The following is a 24,734-nucleotide window of genomic DNA, read 5'->3' as shown; positions in this document are numbered from 1 at the left end:
CACCGTGTGTGTTCTGTGAACTCTTCGCACATGTGGAGTGACGGTAGATGCAATGGACCTCTCCAGTACCCTTTGTGAACTGGGAGTGCCTTCCAGATTATTCTAGAATGCACACAGGTTTCATGACAGACAGAAGGGGATTCCTCAACAGACAGTCTGAGATGGAGAGGATTCCCTGAAGGTAGGAAATCTGGGCAACCCTTTTCAGACACCTCCTATGGTGCTGGGTGATTCTATGACATGAGACCTTTCGGTTTTTGGACATTGCCGTGAACACCTGAGACGGACCTCTATGCAGGGACAGAGACAGCACATGTACTAACTGCAACGTATACATTTTAAAGATCATGGAGAGTTCAAGGAATGGATTCGGTTCCAACATGCATTCCATCCTGACCCGCAGGGACCTCCGACAGGAGTCAAATGGTGCCTATGTTTCTGGAAGCTCTTCAGTCTTGGCCATTGGACCTGCCAATGAAAGTAGGTATTATAGTACTAAGGTGGGGAAAACAATATGCAAACAACACAGGGCTATCACTCAATTAAATAAATCTTCACAGATCAATCCAATGGCCTTTTTGTCAATCTATTCATCCATCTGCATAAATCCGACTAAAACAATTGCTTTGAAGACAAGCACACCTCAAACATACATTTAGGCGTGGAGGACAAGTTTGCCTGTGGCTACGAGGTTCAGAGGCAGTATCTCTTTAGGGTTTCAACTGGTGTGTCTTGGCACATTGGTGTGCGGTGAAAGGTCACAGGTGTGCTGCAGGATTTTGGAGCACAGCGGTTGAAAATCACTGCAAAACTCTTCAGAGTTCTGTGGCTTTGTTTTTAGGGCAGTTGCCCTGGAAACAGAGCCACAGAACCCGGAAGAGTCTCCCAGAAGCCAGAAGTGACTTCACAAGAGGCAAAGACCATCAAGAAGACCTTAGAGGTCAGTGTGCCATGAAAAGAAAAATGTTGTAAATTGCTGCTCTAGATTGTTCTGCTATATTTGCAGGGGAGCAATGGCAGTCGAGAAATACGCCTTTATCACCTGGTTGTGGGCTTTCCAGAGAGAGCTGGTAAGCTACTGCAGAAAACAGAATGTTGGACTGTATGGGGCCCCCCTTGGTCTTCTTTCAAAGGGGATCTAGAGGTTTCTGGGAAGGAAGTGATCCTCCCCAATCAACAAAGCTTCCACCAGCATCCTATAAGCTACAATTCAGCATTTAGACTACACAGTTTGCTCTAAAGTACAGTGGTAACTCACATAACGAATGCCCCGCGCAGCGAAAAACTCACAGAATGAAAGCGTTTTGCGAAGTTTGGTAACTCGTACAACGAATTTTTATGACCCGTGCTTCGCAAGACGAATTTTTTTTTGTGTTGTTTTGGTTTGACTTAAGGGGGGATCTTCATGCCAGTTTATGATGCCGTTCACCCTAGTAAGGGGGGGATCTTCATGCCAGTTTATGATCCCGTTCACCCTAGTAAGGGGGGGATCTTCATGCCAGTTTATGATCCCGTTCACCCTAGTAAGGGGCGGATCTTCATGCCAGTTTATGATCCCGTTCACCCTAGTAAGGGGCGGATCTTCATGCCAGTTTATGATCCCGTTCACCCTAGTAAGGGCGGATCTTCATGTCAGTTTATGATCCACTCAGCATCCCCCCCATTGCTCATTCACCCTCTCACTGCCCTATTTCTTTCATGTTTCCCCCCATGATCAAGGCAAAAGCAAGCAACTGAGTGCAGCTGCTCTGTCCTCCCCAGCTTAGAGCACAATCCTGTGCGTGTCTCCTCAGAAGTAAGTCCCATTGTGCTTACTCCCAGGAAAGTGTGCACAGGATTACAGCCTTCAAGCTCCCCACTCAGCACCCCCCCCCCGTTTTTGAAATCCTCTGTACAGTATGTATGCCTTTAAAGAGCACTTAATAAACACTTTGTAAACCAAATTTGACTTTGTTCTGACTTTTCTTGCCCATAGGAACACATTAATTAAATTTCAATGCATTCCTATGGGAAAACGCACTTCGCAAAACGAAAAACTCGCATAACGAAAGGACTCGCGGAACGGATTAATTTTGTTAGGCGAGGCACCACTGTAACTATTTCTGAAAAATGGCAGCCATATTCCAAGCCGGTGCATATTCCATGCAGTATAAAATTTGGAAAACTAGATTTTCTGTTTCCATTAAGAATTTTCCCCCTTCTCACTACATTTTCTCTCCCAAATGTCTTTCTGGATTTCTGACCATGCAAGCCAATGTGTACCTACTCAGAAACACATCCCATTGCATTCAGTGGGGCTTACACCCCTAGGAAAGCGTATAGATAGCAACCTGAGTAATCTAACTTCTTCCAAAACAGGTGGGAATGGGGTCCCTTACTGATATTCTATTTTCTTCCATTGCTTTTCTCCCTGGTTTCGCTGTCATCCAGCAGGGACAGGAGGATCTGGTTTGGGTGGTGTCTCTTGATTTTCACATTTGCTCGGAGTGGGGCGCCCAGGATCACATCTTGTCCTGAGCCTGGTTCAACGGAAGATAAAGAATCTAAAAACAAAGGGAAAACCAGGGACGGAGGCGTCGTTTAAAAGAGAGGTGGGGCCGGAGCACACGGGATGAAGCAGGCCCATTGGAAGAGGCTGGCATCTCAAGCCACTTCAGCACCCTCCCAGCAGCTGACGTGTACTCGTAACTTGTTTTGTGTGCTTCATAAGGCATCTGGTGGGCAGCCTTAGTACTAGGGGGACACAGTCAGAATATTAACAGGAAGCAAATCAAGTGAAAGAACTGAAGTGTGGCAATCTGCACATACGCTAATTGTAGAATTAATTTTAGAAATTCTCCCCAGCAGCTACTCAGGCATATACTGCCTCTGAACACAGAGGTGCAATTGCTATCATACCGATAAGAACGTAAGAACCATGTTGCTCTATCAGACCAAAGGTTCATCTAGCCTAGCATTCTGTTTCCAAGAGAGGACAACCAGATGCCAATGGGAAGCCACCACACAGAGCATGAAGGTAAGAGCCCTTCTCTACTGTCCCCTCGGCACAGGTCACACCTATTAATAAATCAACCAACTGAAATTGGATAAATACTCTGAGAAGACGTCTGGCTTCCTTTTGTAAGGGCTGTTGTGTGGTTGAGGTCGGTTAGGCTAGGAGTGGCAAATTCGTCCTAATTGTACTTCACTGCCAGATCTCCAAAGCAGGAATTAGATGTGAGTCCTGGTCCACAGACACATTCTCAAACAAGGTTTTATAATGCAGAATCCAGCAAGCTCTTGCCGGGGGGGGGGGGGGAGGCAGGTGCATTCTGAAATCATCAAAACCAAATTGGTAAAGCAAGTCTGTAGTCCTCCTGGTTGTAGACAAAAGTTGTGCAGGCCGGTGGCATAGCTAGAGGGGGTGCAAAGCACTAAGTTTTGCAGGGAGCCTCATCACAGCATGCAAAGGACCCCTCCCTCTCCCCTTCAGAAACAGGCATACTCCTCCGTTTTGCTTCCACCACCTCCAAAGGGGGGAGGGGCCCCTTGCATGCAGTAGGGAGGCTTCCTGAAAAACTTAGAGCTTTGCACCCCCTCTAGCTACGCCACTGGTGCAGGGTGTTGCTACACAATCACTTCTCCAAGGGCTTTGCTGAAGGCACTTTCAACACTCACCATGGATTCCTATCATGTGTTCTAAAATTAACACCCTCTCAGCTAAAATCTTCAGGGCTTCTCGGAGCTGTTGGACCCCTTCACCCTGCGAAAGAGAAAAGAGGGAGGAAATGAGTTATCGGTGCAGACTGACAAATTTGCCAGAAATTGGGGGTTATTTGTTTCGCATGGGCAAATTTCACGACAAAATGGAACACTGAACCATCTTCCGTAAGTTTATATTCTATACGTTGTCATTAAATTAAAAGGAAGGTTTGTTCGGTCAATAGTCATTAGAAGTGACAACTAAATAGAGCTTCCAGGTTCAGAGGCAGTATACATCTGAATGCCAGGTGCTAGGGTCAAATAACAGGGGATGGTCATCACTTTTGTACCTGGTTGTGAATTTCCAGAGACTTCTGACTAGCTACTGTTAGAGACGAAAAGCTGGACTAAATCCAGAGCCTGATTCAGAGCTTTCAGCAGTGGAAAAGTGGGGTAGAAATCTTATAAATAAATAAATAAATAAATCTGACCCAGAAGGGTTCTTTATGGGGGTTTAAGAATTTCTTAGGGGAAAAAATGGAAAAATATAGTAACTGTCAGGAAGAGTTTATTGCATCCTTACATCTGTGCCTTTGTCTCCTTCTTCACCCTTCTTTCCAGGTTCACCCTAAACATGAGACAAAAATTAATTTGGTGAATAACAGCAGATTTGATCTGCTCACAAACCACCTTCCTCCAGATAGGGGAAATGAACCAAAAGGATGTCAGTTTCACTGACTGAGTGACAGTCCACAGCCTGCTGACTTCCAAACAATCCCATTCCTTTCATAGGTCTTCTCTGGATCAGTGAGTTGTGGGCTCCTACTTTAACGTGGCCTTGTTTTTAACCACATTCATCCAGCAGCTCCTGCATGGAGTCAGGCACCACTGACAAGCAACACTGCCCTTAACATCACCGCAAAAGTTTTACTTGGAGCAGGATCCTCACGTACCCGGCAGGTTAAGTTTCCCCCGTGGTCCACCCAGGGAGCACTGCACAGCTCTTTCCCCCTGCAGATGATGTCTTGGCTGTGCAATGAACTATGGCTTTGAGGTTATACATTTCGTGGCATTGCATCACCACACACCAGAATTGATTCTCTGCAATTTTTGGTATCTGCAGGGGGGAGGGGGGGTCCTAGAACATATCCTCCACGGATACCAAGGTCCCATTCACTGTATATATATTATTCTTACTACAGGCTGTAGAACTACAGGAAATCTTTTGCCCCCAGTCCCTCCACATTCAAGCCACAAACCTTGTTTTAAGAATTGCTGGCAACATGCAGATCAGTGGCGTAGCTAGAAGGGGTGCAAAGCGCAAAGTTTTGCAGGGAGCCTCACTGGGCAGGGCAAGCAGCCTGTCCCCCTCTCCTTTGGAGCCATTCCGGGTGGAGGGAGCAAAACAGAAGTGTATGCTTCCATCTTGCTCCCACTGCCCAGAATGGCTCCAAAGGGGGGAGGGGCAGCTTGCACGGCACAGTGAGGCTCCCTGCAAAACACTGTGCTTAGCACCCCCTCTAGCTACGCCACTGATTCAGATACTTGATTCTGAGACACACAAGCTCAAGAGTTTTCACTGCTCTTCCAGACTGGAAGGTGATGAGGCCAAGCACGGAGGTTTACTCACTCTTTCTCCTCGGTCCCCTTTAGAGCCTTTTGACCCTGACTGTCCAGGAGAACCAGGCATGCCCTGGGGGTGGAGGAAGAAACAGAAGACTGAAATTCACTTTTCACAAGTCCTGCACCACTGCAGAGTTGGTGTGTGTCAGCCTGGTTTCCAGTCTGACTTCAAATGCAATCCATACGAGGCTTTCGCCACAGAAAAACTATTGGCCTGTCTATCTCAGTGGCAAAGTAGTTGCTCTGCATGCAGAAGGTCCCTGGTTCAGTCCCAGGCAGCATCTCCAGGTAGGGCTGAGGGGAAGAGTCCCCTCTCCCACCTGCAGGGCCTGACTCCATATACAGCAGTTCCACCTGTCCTTGTATGCTTTCTTTCCCCTTTCATGGGATAATAGAATGTCCATTTGCATACCTGAAGCCCAGGGGCTCCCATAGCCCCTTTGGGCCCTGAGGATCCTGGTGGACCTAGGAGGAAAAAAAATATGATCAGCTCAGATAAATTAAAGATATTTGCAAAATAGGTGTGACATGCACATATCAGTCTGAAAGAGGAACTCAAACCCTTGTTTATAGGATTCAATTATTTCTACAGAACTCAAGAATTCATAGAAGAGCAGAGTTGGAAAGGGATTTTAGAGGTCATCTAGTCCAACCCCCTGCTCAGTGAAGGCAATTTCTGCAGCATCCCTGACAGGTGGCCATCCAACCTTAGCATGAAAACCAGCAATGAATGACAGAAAGAGAGAGAGTGAGAGAGAGAGAAACCACAACTGCATGAGACTGACTGTTCCAGTGCTGGACAGTTAGAAAATTATGGTTAAAAATGCCTCCTGGTTCAGTCTAAAACTGCCTCCTTGCCATTTCAACCCATAGCTTCTAATCCTGCCCTTGGGAGCCAGTGAAGGGAAGCTCTGCCTTCCTTTTGCGTGACAACCTTCAGACACTTGAAGAGGGCTATTGATCTCTCCTTAGCCTTCTCTTCTCCAGGCTAAACCTACCAAGCTCTTTTAATTGTTCCTCCTAAGGACTGGGTTTCCAGACCAGTCATCTTCTTCGCTGCTCTTCTTTGAACCTGCTCCAGCTTATCAATGTCCTTCTTCAAATGTGGTGCCCAAAACTGGATGCAGTAGCTTAGCTGGAGGGGGTACAAAGCACTAAGTTTTGCAGGGAACCTCACCATGCCATGCAAGTGACCCCCTCTCCTTCCATTCAGAGCCATTCCAGACTCTTTTACTTTAGCAGCTCAGAAGGGACTGGGAGGGACCACTTGCACGGTGTGGTGAGGGTGGATGGAAGGAGAACATTCACGTGAGCAGATCTACTTGTTATATGCCAATGTTAAGAAGTGGTCTCCTAATGGCTTTATTCCACTTTGGGTGGGGGTGGGGGATAAAATTTCTTCTAGACACCAACTATTAATTACAGTACAGTTCTTTTCTTTTGGGGGGGGGGTAGATGCAGCCTCCTTCTGAATGTTGCTTTATTTGTTTCAGATGAAACCCCCGCAGGCCTCAGACACCCACCAGGGCCATTGAATAATCCTCAATAATTAATGCAACCCTAACGTATCAAAGCCGAGGATGAAATGAACTGAAAGTGAAATGGAGGAAGGCAGCCAGAAGAACAGGGAGCCTCTTGCACACCCGACGGGAGGTCACTGCTGAGTGCTTCTCATGCAAGCAAACCACTTAAGACATTTGATGTTTTGTTTTTTTTAATCAGCATTAAGATGGGAAGAAATTCAGGGCAGGGCTGGGGCTCAGTGGAAGGGGCTTCGCTTTGAAGGTAGAAGGTCCCAGGTTCAACACCTGGCTGCATCTCCAGGAAAGGCCCTGTCTAAATCACTGGAGAGCTGCTGCCAATTAAAGTAGGCAGTGCCAAGCAAAAGGGGACAAGGGTCTGATCCAGGTTAAGGGCAGCTTTGTAAGTTCAGCTTATAAGTTCCCCTAATGGAAGTGGTCGTCAACTGACAACAGCTTAGTTGCTTATCTCAGGGCAGAATAAGAGATGGTGAGGACCAGCCTGAAACCAGAAGAGGAAGAGGCATTCTCAGGGAAGGGAGAAGGCTGGCAAACTGCTGGTGGCCACAGCAGGGGCAATTACCTGGGACAATCACCATGGCAACCCAAGACCACCTCCCTAGAATCTCAAGACCAACACCCTGGAAAATGCCCACCTGGGGCAGCTGTAGAGTCAGGGGATACCATCACAAAAAACTGTCAGCTAGGGGGAGGGAGAGGAGTATGACAGAGTTCATAAAATGATAAACAAGGGAGAGAGACCATTCTCATGCCAACCAATTTTACAGAGAGCAAGCTACCAAGAGACTCTCTTATACCAAGAGCTACCAAGACACCTCTGGGGCCTGGAAATCCAACTTCTTCCACTTCATGGGGGGTGCTCAGGGCAGGAGGGGGGTGTCAAATGATGCCTGCTTGCCCCAGCCTGCCTTGATAGTATGTTGCTGCCTGCCCGCTTGCCATCTTGCTTGGATTTGAAAAGGTGGAGGAGACAGAGTGGGAGAGGAAAAGAGAGTGGCGGGCTACCACTCCCCACCACTCTTCTCTAACCCACTCCTCTCCTCCCCTTCTGCTCTGTCCCCTCCTCCTTTTCAAATCCAAGTGAAGTAGGGGGGATCAGTGGGGCAGGCAGTTGCTTTCATGCTGCCTTCTGCTAACCCACCTGGGGCTGCCGCCTCAGTTTGCCGCATTATGAGCCTGACCCTGCCTGCTTCTCCAGCCCACGCAAGATGGCATCACAGGGCTGTTTGCTTCCTAACGCAGGCCGGGTGGCTCCATCCAAACACCAGTTGCTGCAAACCATCTTTTTCCGTTGTGCGTCTTCTTTGTCTCACGCAAGCGACTCTATTACCTGGTGGGCCAATTGGACCAGGAGCGCCACGAGGCCCTGGCAGACCAGCCAGGATGGTGTCGATGACGGTGGATGCCAGCTGAGGCTCCCCGTCTGTATTGGAGAGAAAGGGGAGAGGGTGTCAGTAGGGGCAAGGAGTCAAGACGTCTGTTGAACCAGCAGCAATGCTTTTACGTCTCTTTGGTAAACAGAAAACCAGGACAAAGATCTAATTACATAAATTGTAATAAACAGAGGCAAGAAGAGGAAACAACAAACAAAATCACCAAGCTGTGAGGTTGCAAAGCAGAAGCAGAACTTTGACAGATCCCAGCAAAGGTCACTCCAGATCGGCATTCTCTCTTTCCAGCAGTGGCCAGCCAAATGCACCTGGGAAGCTGACAAGAAGGGCATAGAGAGTACTTCCCTGGTAATTGTCCCTGGCATGTGGGACCCAGGGGTAGACTGCCCCTGAGCATGAAGGTTCCATTCAGTTATTATGGTTCATAGCCATTCGTTGCCCAGTCCGCCATGACTTGCTTTTGAACCCCCTTCTAAAGTCATCTCAGCTAGTGACCATCACTGCACCTGTGGTACTGAATTCTGTGGAATAAGGCAGCAGTCCTATTCCTGGGAGTAAAGCCCTTTGAGCACCACAGGACATATTTTGGAGTAGATGTGTATAGGCTTGCACTGTAATTTCTAGCTTTATCTGCCCAATTAAATCGACAGGCAGTCGATTTAATTGGGACAACCTGAGTTCTAGCATGATAAGAGAGGAAGGAAAAGTTCTCTTGATCCGTTTCTCCCCATCATGCATCCAGGTTTCTTTGTTCTAAATGATAAAATGTGTTGGTCACATGCAGCATGACCAAGAGACAGGTGGGGCTATCAAGAGAACAGAACAAGAGATGGCCAGTGCTCCGGACCTGCCTGTCTCCCTCTCTGAGCATGGCAAGATCATAAGAACATAAGAACATAAGAAAAGCCCCACTGGATCAGGCCATGGGCCCATCTAGTCCAGCTTCCTGTATCTCACAGCGGCCCACCAAATGCCCCAGGGAGCACACCAGATAACAAGAGACCTCATCCTGGTGCCCTCCCTTGCATCTGGCATCTGACATAGCCCATTTCTAAAATCAGGAGGTTGCGCATACACATCATGGCCTGTACCCCGTAATGGATTTTTCCTCCAGAAACTTGTCCAATCCCCTTTTAAAGGCATCCAGGTCAGATGCCGTCACCACATCCTGCGGCAAGGAGTTCCACAGACCAACCACATGCTGAGTAAAGAAATATTTTCTTTTCACCCAACACTCAATTTTAGTGGATGTCCCCTGGTTCAGGTGTTATGTGAGAGTGTGAAGAGCATCTCTCTATCCACTTTATCCTTCCCATGCATAATTTTGTATGTCTCAATCATGTCCCCCCTCAGGCGTCTCTTTTCTAGGCTGAAGAGGCCCAAACGCCATAGCCTTTCCTCATAAGGAAGGTGCCCCAGCCCAGTAATTCTAAAAGGTTTGTGAGACAAGACTTACCCTGACAGAAGCCATGCTGATTCTCCCTCAGCAAGGCTTGTTCGTCTACGTGTTTTGAGATTCTATCTTTGATGAGGCATTCCACCATCTTACCCAGTATAGATGTTAGGCTGACCGCCTATAGTTTCCCGGGTCCCCCCTCTTTCCCTTTTTAAAAATAGGCGTGACATTTGCTATCCTTCAATCCTCTGGCACCGTGGCCGTTTTGAGGGACAAGTTGCACATTTTAGTCAAGAGATTAGCAACTTCATTCTTCAATTCCTTAATAACTCTTGGGTGGATGCCGTCCGGGTCCAGTGACTTATTGATCTTTAATTTATCAATGAGGTCTGAAACATCTTCTCTTTTAACCTCTATCTGACAATTCCTTGGTCAGGAGGGGCCGTTTGGGCAGCGGAATCTGCCCAAGGTCTTCTGCCGTGAAGACAGATGCAAGCAACTCATTTAATTTCTCTGCCATCTCTAATTCTCCTTTTATCTCCCCTTTCCCTCCCTCACCGTCCAGTGGGCCAACCACTTCTCTGGCAGGTTTCCTGCATCTAACATATTTGAAGAAGCTTTTATTATTCCCCTTAATGCTGCTGGCCATGCGTTCCTCATACTCTCGCTTGGCCTCCCGTATCACCTTCTTACATTTCTTTTGCCACAGTTTATGTTCCTTTTTATTCTCCTCATTAGGGCAAGACTTCCATTTACGGAAGGAAGCTTCCTTGCCCTTTACGGCCTCTCTAACTTGGCTGGTTAGCCATGTGGACACCCTCCTGGACTTAGTGGAGCCCTTCTTCCTTTGCGGTATACACTTCCGCTGGGCCTCTGTTACTGTTGTTTTAAGCAGCCTCCATGCACTCTGGAGAGATTGAACTCTTTTTACCCTCCCTTTCAACCTCCCTCTAACCAGCCTCCTCATTTGAGGGAAGTCTGCTTGTCGGAAGTCAAGGGTTTTTGTGAGAGATTTGCCTGGTATTCTTCCCCCGACGTGCATGTCGAAACGGATTGCAACATGATCACTGTTCCCCAATGGCTCAGTAACATTGATATCTCTAACCAGGTCCTCAGTACCGCACAATATTAAATCCAGAGTCACCTGTCCTCTGGTGGGCTCCATGATTAGCTGCTCTAAGGCACAGTCATTTAACATGTCAAGGAATCCGGTCTCCTTTTCGTGACCAGAACACAAATTGACCCAGTCAATATGAGGATAATTGAAGTCCCCCCTTGATTACAACCCTGTCCCTACTTGTCACCTCCCTGATCTGCATCCTCATTTCAAGGTCCCCTTCCGGTTTCTGGTCTGGAGGGCGATAGTACACCCCCAGTATTACATCGCTCCTCAGGTCTGCTAATTTAACCCACAGAGATTCTATGGTGGAGTCGGACCCGCCTTCAATCTCTACTTTGCTGGATTCTATCCCTTCCTTAACATAAACAGCCACCCTACCTCCAACATGCCCCTCCCTATCCCTCCTGTAGAGTTTGTAGCCTAGGATTGCAGTATCCCACTGATTCTCTGCATTCCACCAGGTTTCCGTTATGCCCACTATGTCAATGTTTTCCCTTGTCACCAGCCATTCCAGTTCTCCCATCTTTGCTCAGAGACTTCGGGCATTTGCATAAAAACATTTGTACATGAAATGCCCCAGGATGGGCTGCTTATTAGCTCCTTTCTCCCCGCATCCTCTCTTTGTGCCAAACCATCTATCATATCCCATCATGCTACCATTCCCAATTTCTTCTCCTACTCTGCCTTTACCTTGTTGTTCTCTAACCTCCGCATCCTCGTCCCATAGGGATGAGGAGTCCCGAACCGGATGCCCATCGGCTCCTGTCGGCCTTCTCCCAGGGATCAGTTTAAAAGCTGCTCTGCCACCTATTTAATGTTATGCGCCAGCAGTCTGGTTCAAGTGAAGCCCATCCCTCTTGTACAGGCCTTGCTTGTCCCAAAATGTTCCCCAGTGCCTAACGAATCTAAACCCCTCCTCCCTACACCACCGTCTCATCCACGCATTGAGACCCCTGATCTCTGTCTGCCTAGCTGGCCCCGCGCGTGGAACAGGTAGCACTTCCGAGAACGCGACCTTTGAGGTCCTGGCTTTCAGCTTCCTACCTAATAGCCTAAATTTGGCCTCCAGGACCTCCCGGCTACACTTGCCCACATCGATGGTGCTGACGTACACCACAACTGCTACCTCCTCCCCAGCACAATCTACCAGCCTGTCTAGACAAGAAGTGATGTCTGCAACCTTCGCACCAGGCAGGCAAGACGCCATGCGGTCCTCACATCCATCGCAAACCCCCCTCTCTATGTTTCTAATAATTGAATCCTCCACTACAAGAAGCCCCCGACCCGATCTTGCCTTCCACTTGCTTGTGAACACACCCATCATCATGATGATATCTGCTGAGTGATCAATTAATATTCAGCTAATAGTCAAGCCCAATTAAACAGCCAGGATTAACACACACACCCCAATCAGCCACACACACTAGTCAGGAGAGGGCTGCTGTCTCGATTCTCCATTTTTGGCCTGAAAATCCATGTCCTGAACCATAATTAATGCACTCTCTTTTAAATAATTTAGTGCGCTGAGAAAGGCTGCTCAAGTCCTCGGCAGATTAAAAATGCATCCACTTCTCGCATTCCCCCGGCCGCTACCCCGCTGAGGGGAGAGGAGGGAGAGAAGGGAAACCGGGGGGTGGATTAATTAACAAGAACTATCATTTTTGCTCCATGAGTGCCCCCCACCCCCGTTATGACTGCATTTCCATTTCTGGAGCAGCTGCAATCAGGGGGTGGAGCAGGCATTCAAAAAGGCAGCCTGATTCTCCCTCCAATTGGGTGTTCCTAAATAACCCGGTCTTATTTGCAAAACAGGGAGCAATTTGTTTAAGTGGCAATCATCCCTAGCACTGTATATTATTATCCCCATTTTACAGCTGGGGAAAACTGAGGCCAAGAAGGAGCTGCTTTCCCACGGCTGTCTAATGGGTTTACGGCAGAGGCAAAATGCAAAACGGAAATCATGATTGGCAGCTTGCTGTTGCCACCAACACCACCACCATCGTTGCATCAACGATCAAGAATTCTGCCTGAGGCAGCAGGCCCTGAACCAGTGGCACACCAGCCACCAAGCAGAAGAGGAAGTGTGGAGGAGAGGAGGCACTCTGTTCCACCATGCTTTTCCCTGCACACTTCCTCTGCTTCTCCACCCCCCTCTCCCTCTTGGAATCTAAGGAGCAGGTGGAAGTGGGCAGACCAGAGGAGGTGAGAGCTCCCCTTCAATCTGCTGCCTGAGGCAAGGGCTTCGGTTAGCCTCATGAAAGAGCCAACCTGGATCACGCACCTCTAAAGCAGCTTAGCTGAGGAACAGGACTTCTTGCCAGAGAAAGAGGTTCCAGTTGTGGCCAAGCTTAATCGTATCTTTTCCCCATGCACGGAAAAGTAACAGGGGAGGACAGATTTTGACTGGAAAAAGAGTGACGAGAGAAAAAGACCAAAGGACAGCCAAGTGCCACTCAAGGGCTCAGTATCTCAGAAGACCTACTTTCTTTCTCCGCCGTGGGCTGTAGCGAGTACAGAACTCCTTGTTGAAACATTAAAGGGAGGCTTGGAGAGGCAGGGGGCCCTGGAGGGCCTGGTGGGCCTGGAATTCCAGTTTCACCCGGATATCCTCTGGGTCCTGGAGGTCCCTGAAGCCCTGAAAATGAAAATGAAACGAACAAAAGGTTTTCACAGTTGGTACTGGAAGCACACGAGCATTGCAGGGGGCGGAGCTGAGCCAGGGTAGGGGCCACCGCTCAGTGGTGGAGTCCCATTCTGGCAGCATCTCCCGGCAGGGCTGGGAAAACCCCATCTGAAGCCCTGGAGCATCACTTCCAGTTAGCACAGGGAAAGTTGACCTGGAGATGGACCAAGGGGCTTACTCGGTTCAAGCCAGCTTCCTGTCTACAGCGCACCTATTCGTAATGCCAAGGAATTGCTGTGAAGCACAGGAAGTGGTCCTCTCAAGCAGCCATTTTCAATCCTTTTCATCTCACAGCAAGACACACAATCGGTTCTTTTGGCAACTGACAAGGCACACAGCACTGCTGGTGCAGGGTTCACACCCCCAATGACCCTACTAAGAAATGACCCTTCCCCACATTCCTATGGCTCACCTGAGGACCATTCATGGCACACCAATGTGCCACGGCACAGTGGTTGAAAATTGCTGGTTTATACTGACCATTACCAGTCACTACAGGGCTTTAGGTGGGACCTTTCCCAGTGCTCCCTGAGATAGCAGAAGCGGCGCCATCTTGGATAACTATGCTGCCCAGGACGTGGGACTGTCCCAGGGCAGTGGGGTAAACATCTCTGTACTTTTTTTTTTTTTTACACTTATTATTGAAAAAAAAATTGATAAAACGACACCCTTCATACCCAGAACACGATCTGAGGACGTACGCAGCAGCCATCTTGTTGGACCAAACAGGTGTGAGTCCGGCCAGAACCAGAAAGGGAGAGTGAAAAGACACCTCTGTTTGTGGAGGGGGCCTTTCAATGCTCTGATGTGTACTTTCTCCTGTGACTCACCTGGCTGTCCGGATGGCCCCCTCTCACCCATCTCTCCCTTTTCTCCTTTGGGGCCTTGGGGTCCTGGTTTTCCAGTTGGCCCCGGAAGCCCTGAAAAATATTCAAACACAAAATATGAGTGGCAACGCCAGTGACAAAGAAAAAGCAGTAAGGCTATGGAAGAGAGCACTACTGAACATCTTGCCCAACCTCTCCTCTCCTCCAGCCTTCCTCTTCCTCTCTGGTCCCCTCTTCCTTTTCCAGTCCAAGGAGTGGGGGAGGTAGGGGAGCAGTGGAGACAAGTGGGTGGGCAGCAGAGCCATAACTGACTGCCCTGCCACCTGGGGCAATGACATCACTTCCGGGTTCTCCACCAAGGAGGGGGTGCTTGCTGTGCTTGCAAGCAAAGAGGAGGGGGGGTGTGCTGTGGAGGAGGGGGTGCTTGCTGTGCCCTGCTCCTTCCCCTGTGGAGGCCCCTGGCCTTCAGAGGAGAGAGAACAGGATGCACAAGCCGCCAGCACCTCCTCCATAACTGGGACAGACCCTGGGGGCAGTGATGCGAAGTGCCAGGGGCAGGTGCCTCTCAGGCTCCACCCTAGTTACGGCTCTGGTGGGCAGAGGTGGGCATCACCTGCTGGTCTGCTCCTTGAGGGGACTGCCTCATGGAAGAGCCAGCCCTGAAGGGATGTTCAGGCTCGATGCAGTTATCATTTCTTCAGAGGAGCCTCCATGTTCAGAGGCAGAATATCTCTGAGTAACAGGTGCTGAGGGAAGGAGAGAGCTCCTGCCTCCAAGCCCTGATTATGGGCAGCCTGGAGGCAGATGCTTAGCCACTGTTGGAAACGGCGTGCTAGGTGGACCTTTGGCCTGATCCAGTAGGGCTCTTCTTGTGTTCTTATGAGTTCTTACAAGGGTTCTTCTTGTGTTCTCGTATTAACCATGAAAGTTAGGAATGGAACCTCCATGTACAAGAGTAGAACCAGACCATTGGAGAGGACAGAAGTTAGGAACACGTCAGGAAGGAGAACCCATGCTTCCTGTCCTGCTTGTGGCCTTCCCACCATTGGAAACAGGATGCTGGACTTTGGTCTGCTCCAGCAGGGCTCTCTGTGCGCTCATACTAGTGTGATAAGCTAAATGTTCACACCATGATGGTCAGAAATGACACTGTGCAATGCACTCACCAACAGATCCTATTGGCTTCCTCAGAACTGTCCCCGGGTTGACCAAAGGGATGGCATCAGGCAGCAGGCCGTCATACCATGTGGCTGTGGTTCTCGCCATTGGCAGGTCATTCTCTGAAGATGGAGCTCGGTCTGCAGCCTCAAGCAGAAGGATCTGGGCACAAGACATCACAATAAATCCAGATCACATACAGAATGATGCAGTAGCATGGCTAGAGGGGGTGCAATGCGTCGTGAATATGCTGTGCAAGCGGCCAGTTCCCTTCCGCTGCGGAGCCATTCCAGGGGTTAGGAGCAAAATGGAAACATGCACCTCCATTTTGCTCCCCCTGCCCGAAATGGCTCCGAGGGGGAGAGGCTGTTTGCATGGCATGTTCAGGCACCTGCAAAACTTAGTGCTTTGCACCCCCCTCTAGCTATGCCACTGGGCTGATGTACAATCTGCAGTTCTTCAGAGCTTTGGCTTGCTCTAGCTTGTCCTAACAGGCCAGCCGGTCTGTCAGGTGTACTGCGGAGGTGACCATAGATGGCAGGTTCCTGGAAGCATAGTTACTGCCACCCACATCTGCCTCCTCTCACACTGGCTGGGTTAGAAAGAAGGGAGCGGAAATGGAGGAGAGCTAGAGTAGTGGGCTAGAGCAGCAATTTTCAACCGGAGTGCCCTGCACATTGGTGCACTCTAAAAGGTTCACAGGTGTGCTGCAGAGTTTGGAGCACATTGTTGAAAATGGTTGAAAAAATTCTTCCGGGTTTGGTGGCTATATGACAACTGTCTATAGCAGTGGTTCTCAAACTCTCTGGGAGTGTTTGAGAGCCACTAAGTTCTTGCGTGGGCGGGAGGGGGGAGGCAGCAGGGGTGGGGGAAGGCAGCGGCGTGATCCGCAGGATCGCGTCGCTCAGGGGGGCCGGGCTCCCCGCACCCCCGGGAGGCTACAGGGGTTTCGGTACGTGTACCCAAGCCCCTACAGCCCCCCTGAGTGGTGCGATCCTGGGGATCGTGCCGCTACCTCCTCCGTCCCTCCAGGCTGCCCCTGCCCCTTAAGGGGGCGGGGGCCAGGGCCCGCAGGCTGGGGCGTCGTGATGCCCCAGTTTGAAAAGCCCTGGTCTATAGTAACAAACTGTCTCTCCCTCTTCCTCCACTGGCTGTGTTTGTTACTACAGACAGTTGCCTGACCCTGGAAGAGTCCTTCAGCTATTTTCAGCCGCTGTGACCCAAACGTCTGTGGCACACCTGTGGACCTTTTGTGGAACACCAAAGTGCTGTGGCACACTGGTTGAAAATCGCTGAAGTGATACGTAGAAAAAATAGTGTATGTTGACTTGGCTACCTCCGAATGTGAACAAAAAAGGCAGGATATAAATATTTTAAATCAACGTACTTTCTAGCATAGGCTGGTTGTTCTCCTAACTCACCGTATGGTTATTAAGAAAGACAAGTTTAAATGAAACGGCAGAGCTCACTATTAAACAGTAAATAAATAAGATCAACTCCTGCAATTAGATGGCAGTGTGATTTATATTCTTGTTAATCCAAACTTGGTACTGCATATATTAAAAAGAATTCTTTCCGTGTTTTGGAACTGATGGAGGAGGCAGACTCATGTTACAAGAACCTGCGTTCATGGGAAAGCTATGTGGGCCATTTCTCAGCTCCACGCGGAATCAATCAGGACCTGGGCTTTGCCTAATGCTATTTCCTCATGTTTCAGTGGCCAAAGGCTTCCTCTTTCCCTGGAATGAGTGATATCAGCTCGGCTCGGACACTGGATGTTTTCAAGGAGCTGACCAAAAACTGGGATTTATGGCAAAGTGCTCCGTAATCTGCATCGGATTTTATTAAAATATCTGGGTGGATCGTACAATAAATGTTGAGGAAACTGACTCAGGAGGCCATAACAGATGTACATGGGCATGCCTAGATCAGACAGTGTGCAAGAACATTACAGAGAGCAGTCAGAAGGTGGTGTGTGTGCCTGTGACAAGACTGCCAGCACCATTGGATGAACTTCTAGTCACCTCTTGAAAGGTTTCATTTTTGGAATACACGGAACCAGAAATGAATTGACTTAATTAGCACCACACCCCATCTGTTCCAGAATGAACAGGTCATAGAATGAATGGCAACAAATGGGGGCTCCATTTTTGGACCCTCCCTTTGTTTTCATGATTTCGTGAAATGAAAAGGTGTTTCTTTCTTGTTACTTCTGAAAGGAGATCAGCAACACAGTCACTTCCTTGCAATGGTGTTTTAGTGACCCAGAATCACTGCAGGTTCATGCCACAACTGCAGAACTATTGGGAGGTGGGGTGAATGTAGCAAGGACTGACCCCTCCAGAAGGCAGCTTGTATAGAGCTGAGCTTCTTTCAGAAGCTACTTTTAACAAGTGAGAAAAACATTTGTTTTTATACTAGAAAAGGAAAACGAATAGACCTGACGTTCCCAAAGCATATGCCATAGGGGCACAGTGGGATGGTCCCTGGTCACCCCTCTTCCCTGCTCCCCTTGAGTATTGCTATTTTGGATCTTGTGAAATCTCATGAGATTTGGGTGCACCATCTTGGATCTTGCAAGATTTTGCGAGACCCAAGATGGTGGTGCCCACTCCAGCTGGCGAGAAGATGCTGCGGACGGCACCGTGGTCCAGGTAAGTTTGGGAACCACTGGAATAGGCGATGAAAACAAAAGAGAAAAGCAATGAAATGAAAAGAACACAATGAATTAAAAAACACCGATGAGAATGAAGACGAAGAAGAAACTGCAGCCTGAGATCCCAACTGCTAGAGATTGTGTAAGTGAGCTGGCTGGCAACCTTCAGTCTCGAAAGACTATGGTAGAAGCCTACAGCACCCAGTATTCCCAAGCAGTCTCCCATCCAAGTATTAACCAGGCCTGACTCTGCTTAGCTTCCGAGATCATGGTATAAGCCTACAGCACCCAGTATTCCCAAGCAGTCTCCCATCCAAGTATTAACCAGGCCTGACCCTGCTTAGCTTCCGAGATCAGACAAGATCAGGCATCTGTAGGGTAACAGTGAGCTGAGTTCTGTGGTAATGGGATGAACTGAAGGCCTGCAGATGCTTGCATCCGTCTGCCCGAAATGCACCACCTATTGTGGTGCTGAATACAATTAGTGCAGAGACTTTTGAAACACATATGATTTCTTGAAATGCGACCTCACCTTGGCTTCAAGGGTGTTCAGCCTCTCCGTCATGTCTGCGAGCCTCGTGCAATTCATGCATTCTAGAAGGAAAAGGGAGCCTGTCAGTTTGGTCTTCTCCTACGGTTGAAACCAACAGATGAGCATTTCAAAGGTTTGTGAGCACAACTGGGAGATGGGAGCGCTTATGAGACTGAGCTGAAATTCCCCCCAATTGTGTGACTACCACCACCCCATTCCCAGGCAGTGAAACTAGGGGTGCCATTTTGGGGATCTGCAAGGTGGGGAATGAAATTGGCTTCTCCCAGCACCCTTGTTCCCAAAGGAGCCATGAGATGCGATCTGAACCAAGGCCGTGGAGCAAGAAGAAGGAGAAAGAACAACCTTTAACCCCTGCACCTTGGCCACAAATCAGAGTTCTTCCCAGAGTTGCTATTAGTTGATAATGAGGGAAAATTTATGGGCACAAAATTCTGCCTCCATAGTCAATAGAGGTTTCAGGTGGTTGGAATTTAAGTTAGGGATTGGGGGGGGGGAGTTAACCCTTTGTAGAGCTGCAATCCTCCTCCCTCTGAGCACAGAAAATTGCAAAGAAGCCCTGCGTAGGAGTTTAGAATCAGCCTCCTGTTCCTGGCCATGCTTTCCCCGCACCACATGTGCTATGCCTATACTGAGCACCTTGCAACAAGATATATTCCAAATCTTTCTGCAGCTACAACTGAAAAAGAAGTTGGGAATTCCAATCCTGCAACTGTCACATCACATTAGTATGGTGTGGAGTATGCAAGTATGCAAGCCTGTGGCTTTGGGGAAGGTTAAGAACATAAGAACAGCCCCACTGGATCAGGCCATAGGCCTATCTAGTCCAGCTTCCTGTATCTCACAGCAGCCCACCAAATGCCCCAGGGAGCACACTAGATAACAAGAGACCTACATCCTGGTGCCCTTCAAAGGTTGTATTTGAAGAACTGGTACTGGAGTTTGGAGAAGGGTTGGGCTCTTAGCCTTTGCTCTGCAGGCTGTAGAGCGTCTCTCAGCATAAGCAAGATGTGGTGTCCCAGAGAGATCTGTCTGTTCACTATGGGAAACAGAATGTTGGCCTAGGTGCCCTTTTGTCTGGTCCATCTTCCAAGTGAGAGGGAGGTGAAGCTCAGAGATAGAGCATCAACCTTGCATGCAGGGCTGGGAATGACCTCCATCTGAAACCCTGGAGGACTGCTGCCAACCGGACAATAATAAGCTAGCTGGAGGAACATGCCACCTGACCCAGGAGATGGAAGTTTTATGTGTCTGGGCCAAGGTGGCTGCAACTATGTCCAATATCAAACATACCACTAGATGGCAGAGTTAGCAAAGCATTTGTTCCCATGGCACATGCACACAATGAACTCTCTTCCAACAGTTCTTTGTCTTAAGCCAACATCCCAAGTGACCACAGCCAAGTCTCCACGGTTCACAGGTAAGTGACTGGTGCCAAGCTCATAACAGCCTTGTCAGGCTGCCATTTGGGTGAGACTTGAAAGGAAGTCTGTCATCTAGGAAAGTGAGATGTCAATTCATGGTGGGGGATGAGACAATGTGGTGCTCCTCGCAAGCTGGAAACCAGCAGCGTTTTAGTGGTTTACACAGCAGTTCCGGCTTCCAGGAGACTCTTCTGGGTTCTGCAGCTCTGTTTGTAGGGCAACCGTTTGTAGTAACGAATTGTCTGTCCCGCTTCCTCCACCGGCTTCCTCCTCTGAGACAGGCAATTCGTTGCTACAGACAGGTGATCTAAAAACAGAGCCACAGACCCTGGAAGTCTTTTTCAGCTATTTTCAACCACTGTGTTGCAAACTCCCGCTGCACATCTGCAGACCTTTCACGGCACACCAGTTGAAAATTGCTGCCGTGGATGATGATGACTGGGTAGACACCCGTTGAAATGACTGGCGAGATCGGGACCAGAACGGGACCACCCGTTGAAATGAATGGGCTTCCTCCGGTGCCACCGATCATACTGTTTGGTTCTTCCGCATGTGTCGCTTCCAGGCAGGACAAATCTCTCATGGATCCCCAGCACCCTTTGCCATTTGAGTCTGCCTGGAGAGCATGGCCCAAGCCCCAAGCAGAATGCGTCAAGGGAGTTCCTCCAGACATTACAGGGACTGCCAATTCTGGCTTTTCTGCCTGTCAGCAATGACGGAGCTTATTACAATTTCAAAATGGCCCCCGTATGCCTCGTTTTGCAGAACAGCAGTGAAAGCCTAGAATTTCAAGAGAGACAGATAAACGTCTTCTCTGCAGCCCATAATGGATCTCCAGTGGCCTGGCCCAGGCCCCTTCACCTGTGGAAAGCAACAAGCCATGGACCTACTCAGGAGAAAATGGCCCGCTGCAGCTGGCGTTGAATTTCTGCTGCGTTTGTGAGTTTTTGCAAGGGTGGCAAAAGACAGACATCCAAGTATGAGTCTCCCTATCCCCAGATGAGCCGTTGCTTCCTATACAAAACCCCTCTGTGTTTTTGGGTAGCTCATCTGCTAAACAGATGTGCGGCTCCAGCGCTCCCAGGGTTTTCACTTACAGCAAATCTGCAGATGGTAATCGAGGGCCAAAGCCTTTTCCTAAGCAGCCCTTTACCTCCCCTGGAAATCCCCAGTGCTTCCTGATTAGCCCTTGCTGGAGAGACTGAAAATCTGCCCTCCAATTCTGACCTGGGGAGGGGTGGTCACCTCCCCCCCCCCCCAACAAGCACACATCGAAGTGATTGCAAACACCATGGGTTACCAGCCGGAGAAAGGCAGGTATTCACACCCCATAGTAGAAACGCTCCCAATGTTTCTCCCGGGCTTTGGGAGTTTGCAATTGACTGGCCAGGTTTCCAAAGCGGAACTGACACATAAGGAATCCTCCACTGTTCCCACTGCCTGCAGGCAAACCAGGGGCTCTGCCTTCCGGTTACAGCTCCTCTCCTAACTTCTATCTAGGGCAATTCTCTTTTTCTCACATCTTTAACTCATAGAACAAACACTGTCTTGTCCTTCAAATCGAGGCCATTGCATTGAGCGTCACCCAAGAAGCCAATCCAAAAAATTACATTTCGACCCGGTGCCACGATGGACTTCCTCTTTAAGAGCCATGCCCTGAAGGCAGGATGAAAGAGGCCACGTAACAGACCCAGGGGAAACAGGTCCAGTGCTTTTGCAGCCAAAGTCAGTGTGAACGGCAGGGACCAAACAGGGACCAAACAGTTCTGGATCCAGACGAACTAGAAACCAGAGGCAGCTCACAGTAATGTCAGACTTCTTACTTTCCTTTTCGCCAATCTAAATGTCCTGCCCTGGGCTTTCCCAGTGAGATATAAGCAATAAATAGTTGCTAGGTCTGCTGCTGCTCTCACACATCCCATCACAGTGCAGTTTGCATCGTGAGCCTTGATCTGAGAATGGGGCCTGAGTTACAAGCAGCCGCCAATTTGCATCCTGAGATGTGGGGGGAGCTCTTTCGAGCAATGGAGCGAGTGGATCACTGGAGTGGTTGGACAAGCTGGCCGGCTCACACATTTCCACGTTGTTAAGCTGTCTTGTATTTCGGTCTTTTTTTAAAAAGTCAGGGCAGCCACACGCACGCTGTGAAAGGTCAGTCTTGAGTCCCGTTTTTAGTATTCTTGGATGCCTCTGAAATGCAAGTCTCAGCACAACTTAATGGAGTGTTTGGCTGCTGTGGGGAAGGTTTCTGCGTTGATCATTTCCAAAAAAGTGCAGCTTGACCCATATGTTTGAATACAGTGTGGCACCATGAAATGGCTAAGGGCAAGGACAGGGAATTTGGGGCCCAGGGGATGTGTCTGTCCCCCAGGGCAACTGCATCTGAACCCCAAGGCCTCACAAAAGTGAATCAAATGCAGGGCTTCCCTTCAAGTGAAGGGTTCCTATAGCTAGGAGGGAAGAGGACTTAGCTCAGTAGCAGAAGACCTGCTCTGCAGGTAAAAGGCCCCAGGCTCAACCCCTGGCAGCATCTCCAGGTATGGCTGGGAAAAGCGCCTGCTTAAAACCCTGGAGGGCTGCAGCCAGTCAGTGGAGACAGTGCTGAGCTGGGTGCACTGGACTGAGCTGGTTTTGTATTGGCAGCAACAGATTTTTCTCCTCATGGCACACTGACCTCTATAGTCTTCTATATGGTCTTCTCCTCTTGTGATATCACTTCCAGGAGTCTCTTCTGGGTTCTGTGGCTCTGTTTCTAGGGCAACTGTCTCCCTCCCTTGCTCCACCACCTTAAGAGGGACAATTTGTTACGACAGACATTTGCCCTAGAAACAGAGCAGCAGAACCCAGAAGAGTTTTTCAGCAATTGTCAACTGCTGTGCTCCAAACTCCTGTGGAATTTGCCTTCCTGCATTCGTCTCCATTGTGCTTCCCCCCCCCCCCCGCCTGGAATGGCTCTGAAGGGGAGAGGGAGGGGCTACTTGCTGGGGGTGAGGCTACTACACTGCGGTGAGGCTCCCTGCAAAACTTAGTGCTTTGCACCCCCTCTAGCTACGCCACTGCATGTGTGAATTCTTTGATTTTTTGCTCACAATTTCACGGGATGAATGATAGGAACCAAGACACTGTGGATACTTCATATAAGTGTTGTGCTTTTGGTACCCTCCAAAGCTACCCCCCCTTAGAATGGGGTAGGAAGGCACCATGCTTCAGTGGAGCAGGTCTTTCCTGGAGGGCAGGTCTCCAAACCTGGTGTGTGGGGCTGGGGTGCAAATTTCCATCAGGCCCCACTGCATGCTGCTGCTGCTGCTGAAGGCGCTCCAATTCTCAGAAGCAGGGGAAGAAGGGCCCAAGGAAGTGCACATTCAGAATATGTCACCAAATTCTTTGGATTTGTGTTACCCATTTCGTTCATTGGGGTGGACCTCATTAATCCCTGCAATGTTTTTATTTTTGTCCACCCTTTTCTCTGCCCTCTGTTGCAGCATCTAGTGACAGTGCTCAGACCGGACCCTGCAAACAAACATATACATAAATGTCATGCTTAAATTTTTAAATGCAGAAAATGTCTGTACTCTGCATTTTTTTAAATCTCACCTTTTGTCCAGGGGGCTCAGGGCAATGTGCTAGGTCCTCCCCTTTTTGTATCCTAACAACCACCCTGCAAGGAAGGCTAGGCTGAGAGATGCTAACTGGTCTAAAATCAGCTTTATGGCGGAGTGGGAATTTGAACTGATCTCTCTCCAGTCTCCATTTAATGCTCCGACCACTAGACCGCAGGGGTAATAGAAAATGCCTACACCGAATCCTATCTGATAGGACGGTGTTGAAAGAGCAGAAGTCCCTTCCAGAGCTCCACATAAGGACAGAGTCCTGAAAAACTCCGCATCCGGCTTCCTTTGGCTCACAGAAAACTGCACTTGGCAGGTGAGCATGAAAGCTGGTTGGAAAGCAGGTTTTCTGTTTTATATGTTTCATAAATATTTCCCTTTTTAAAAAAGAAAGAAAGAAAGAATAGAGCCCTGGATTATGAGATAGGCCTGGGGAGCAAGTGCCAAAGTAATAATATGGCTTTACTTGGAAACAGAGTTTCCACCTGCTCAGGAGAACTACTATATTAATCCTTGATTTATACTGTTTTTCTGGGCCAACAGCATAATTTTACAGGCTGACAATAGAGGCAAGCCGATTTAATTTAACCTGAAGGAGTTGCGTTGGGCTGTGTCAGGGAGGGGGAGTAGGGTATGAGCTATTGTTGCATCCATCATATTTGTATCCTCCCCTTATTCAGGGATCGTCCCATTTTAACCTCATTGTGGCCCTTTGAGGAAGGTGGGATAGGCTGAAAGACGAGCCCAGAGTCACCCAGAAGCTGCTGGGACTAGGACTTGCTTTTTCATGACTATGGAGTTGGGGCACCAGGCCTCCAGGTCAGAGCCTTTCCCTCGGCAGCAGAAGATTCCTGCTCCAAAGAGGTCCTGTTTAGGCTGGGCTGTGGCCTGAGCAATGCAGTTCACACAGGACACTGCCTTCAACTAAGTCAGGTCGTTGAACGACCTGTCTCAGTTTTCTTTGCACTGACTGGCAGCACTTCAACGTGTCTGATGAGTCTAACTCAGTGATTCCCACACTTTTGCCCACTGCAGCCCACCTCGACCTCCATGGTGGGTCACAACCCTCATGCTCA

At 49.0% G+C, this 24,734-nt stretch overlaps 1 protein-coding gene across 1 annotated transcript in view; it reads right to left on the bottom strand.

Annotated features, from left to right (window-relative positions):
• Nucleotides 1–2,385: 2,385 nt before the first annotated feature.
• COL26A1 (collagen type XXVI alpha 1 chain) overlaps nt 2,386–24,734 on the bottom strand; it is an 81,049-nt gene continuing 58,700 nt past the window's right edge. Inside the window, exons 4-13 of the mRNA XM_066636473.1 lie at nt 18,609–18,670; nt 15,429–15,582; nt 14,266–14,355; nt 13,235–13,387; nt 8,176–8,268; nt 5,717–5,769; nt 5,312–5,374; nt 4,265–4,309; nt 3,658–3,742; nt 2,386–2,543 (exon numbers count right to left, since the gene is read on the bottom strand). Of these exons, the coding sequence (XP_066492570.1) occupies nt 2,386–2,543; nt 3,658–3,742; nt 4,265–4,309; nt 5,312–5,374; nt 5,717–5,769; nt 8,176–8,268; nt 13,235–13,387; nt 14,266–14,355; nt 15,429–15,582; nt 18,609–18,670 (956 nt within the window). The remainder of the gene's footprint in view (nt 2,544–3,657; nt 3,743–4,264; nt 4,310–5,311; nt 5,375–5,716; nt 5,770–8,175; nt 8,269–13,234; nt 13,388–14,265; nt 14,356–15,428; nt 15,583–18,608; nt 18,671–24,734) is intronic.

The sequence above is a fragment of the Tiliqua scincoides genome, chromosome 8 (genome assembly GCF_035046505.1).
Source record: "Tiliqua scincoides isolate rTilSci1 chromosome 8, rTilSci1.hap2, whole genome shotgun sequence".
Lineage (NCBI taxonomy): Eukaryota > Metazoa > Chordata > Lepidosauria > Squamata > Scincidae > Tiliqua > Tiliqua scincoides.
This window is presented reverse-complemented; position numbering and strand designations above follow the sequence as displayed.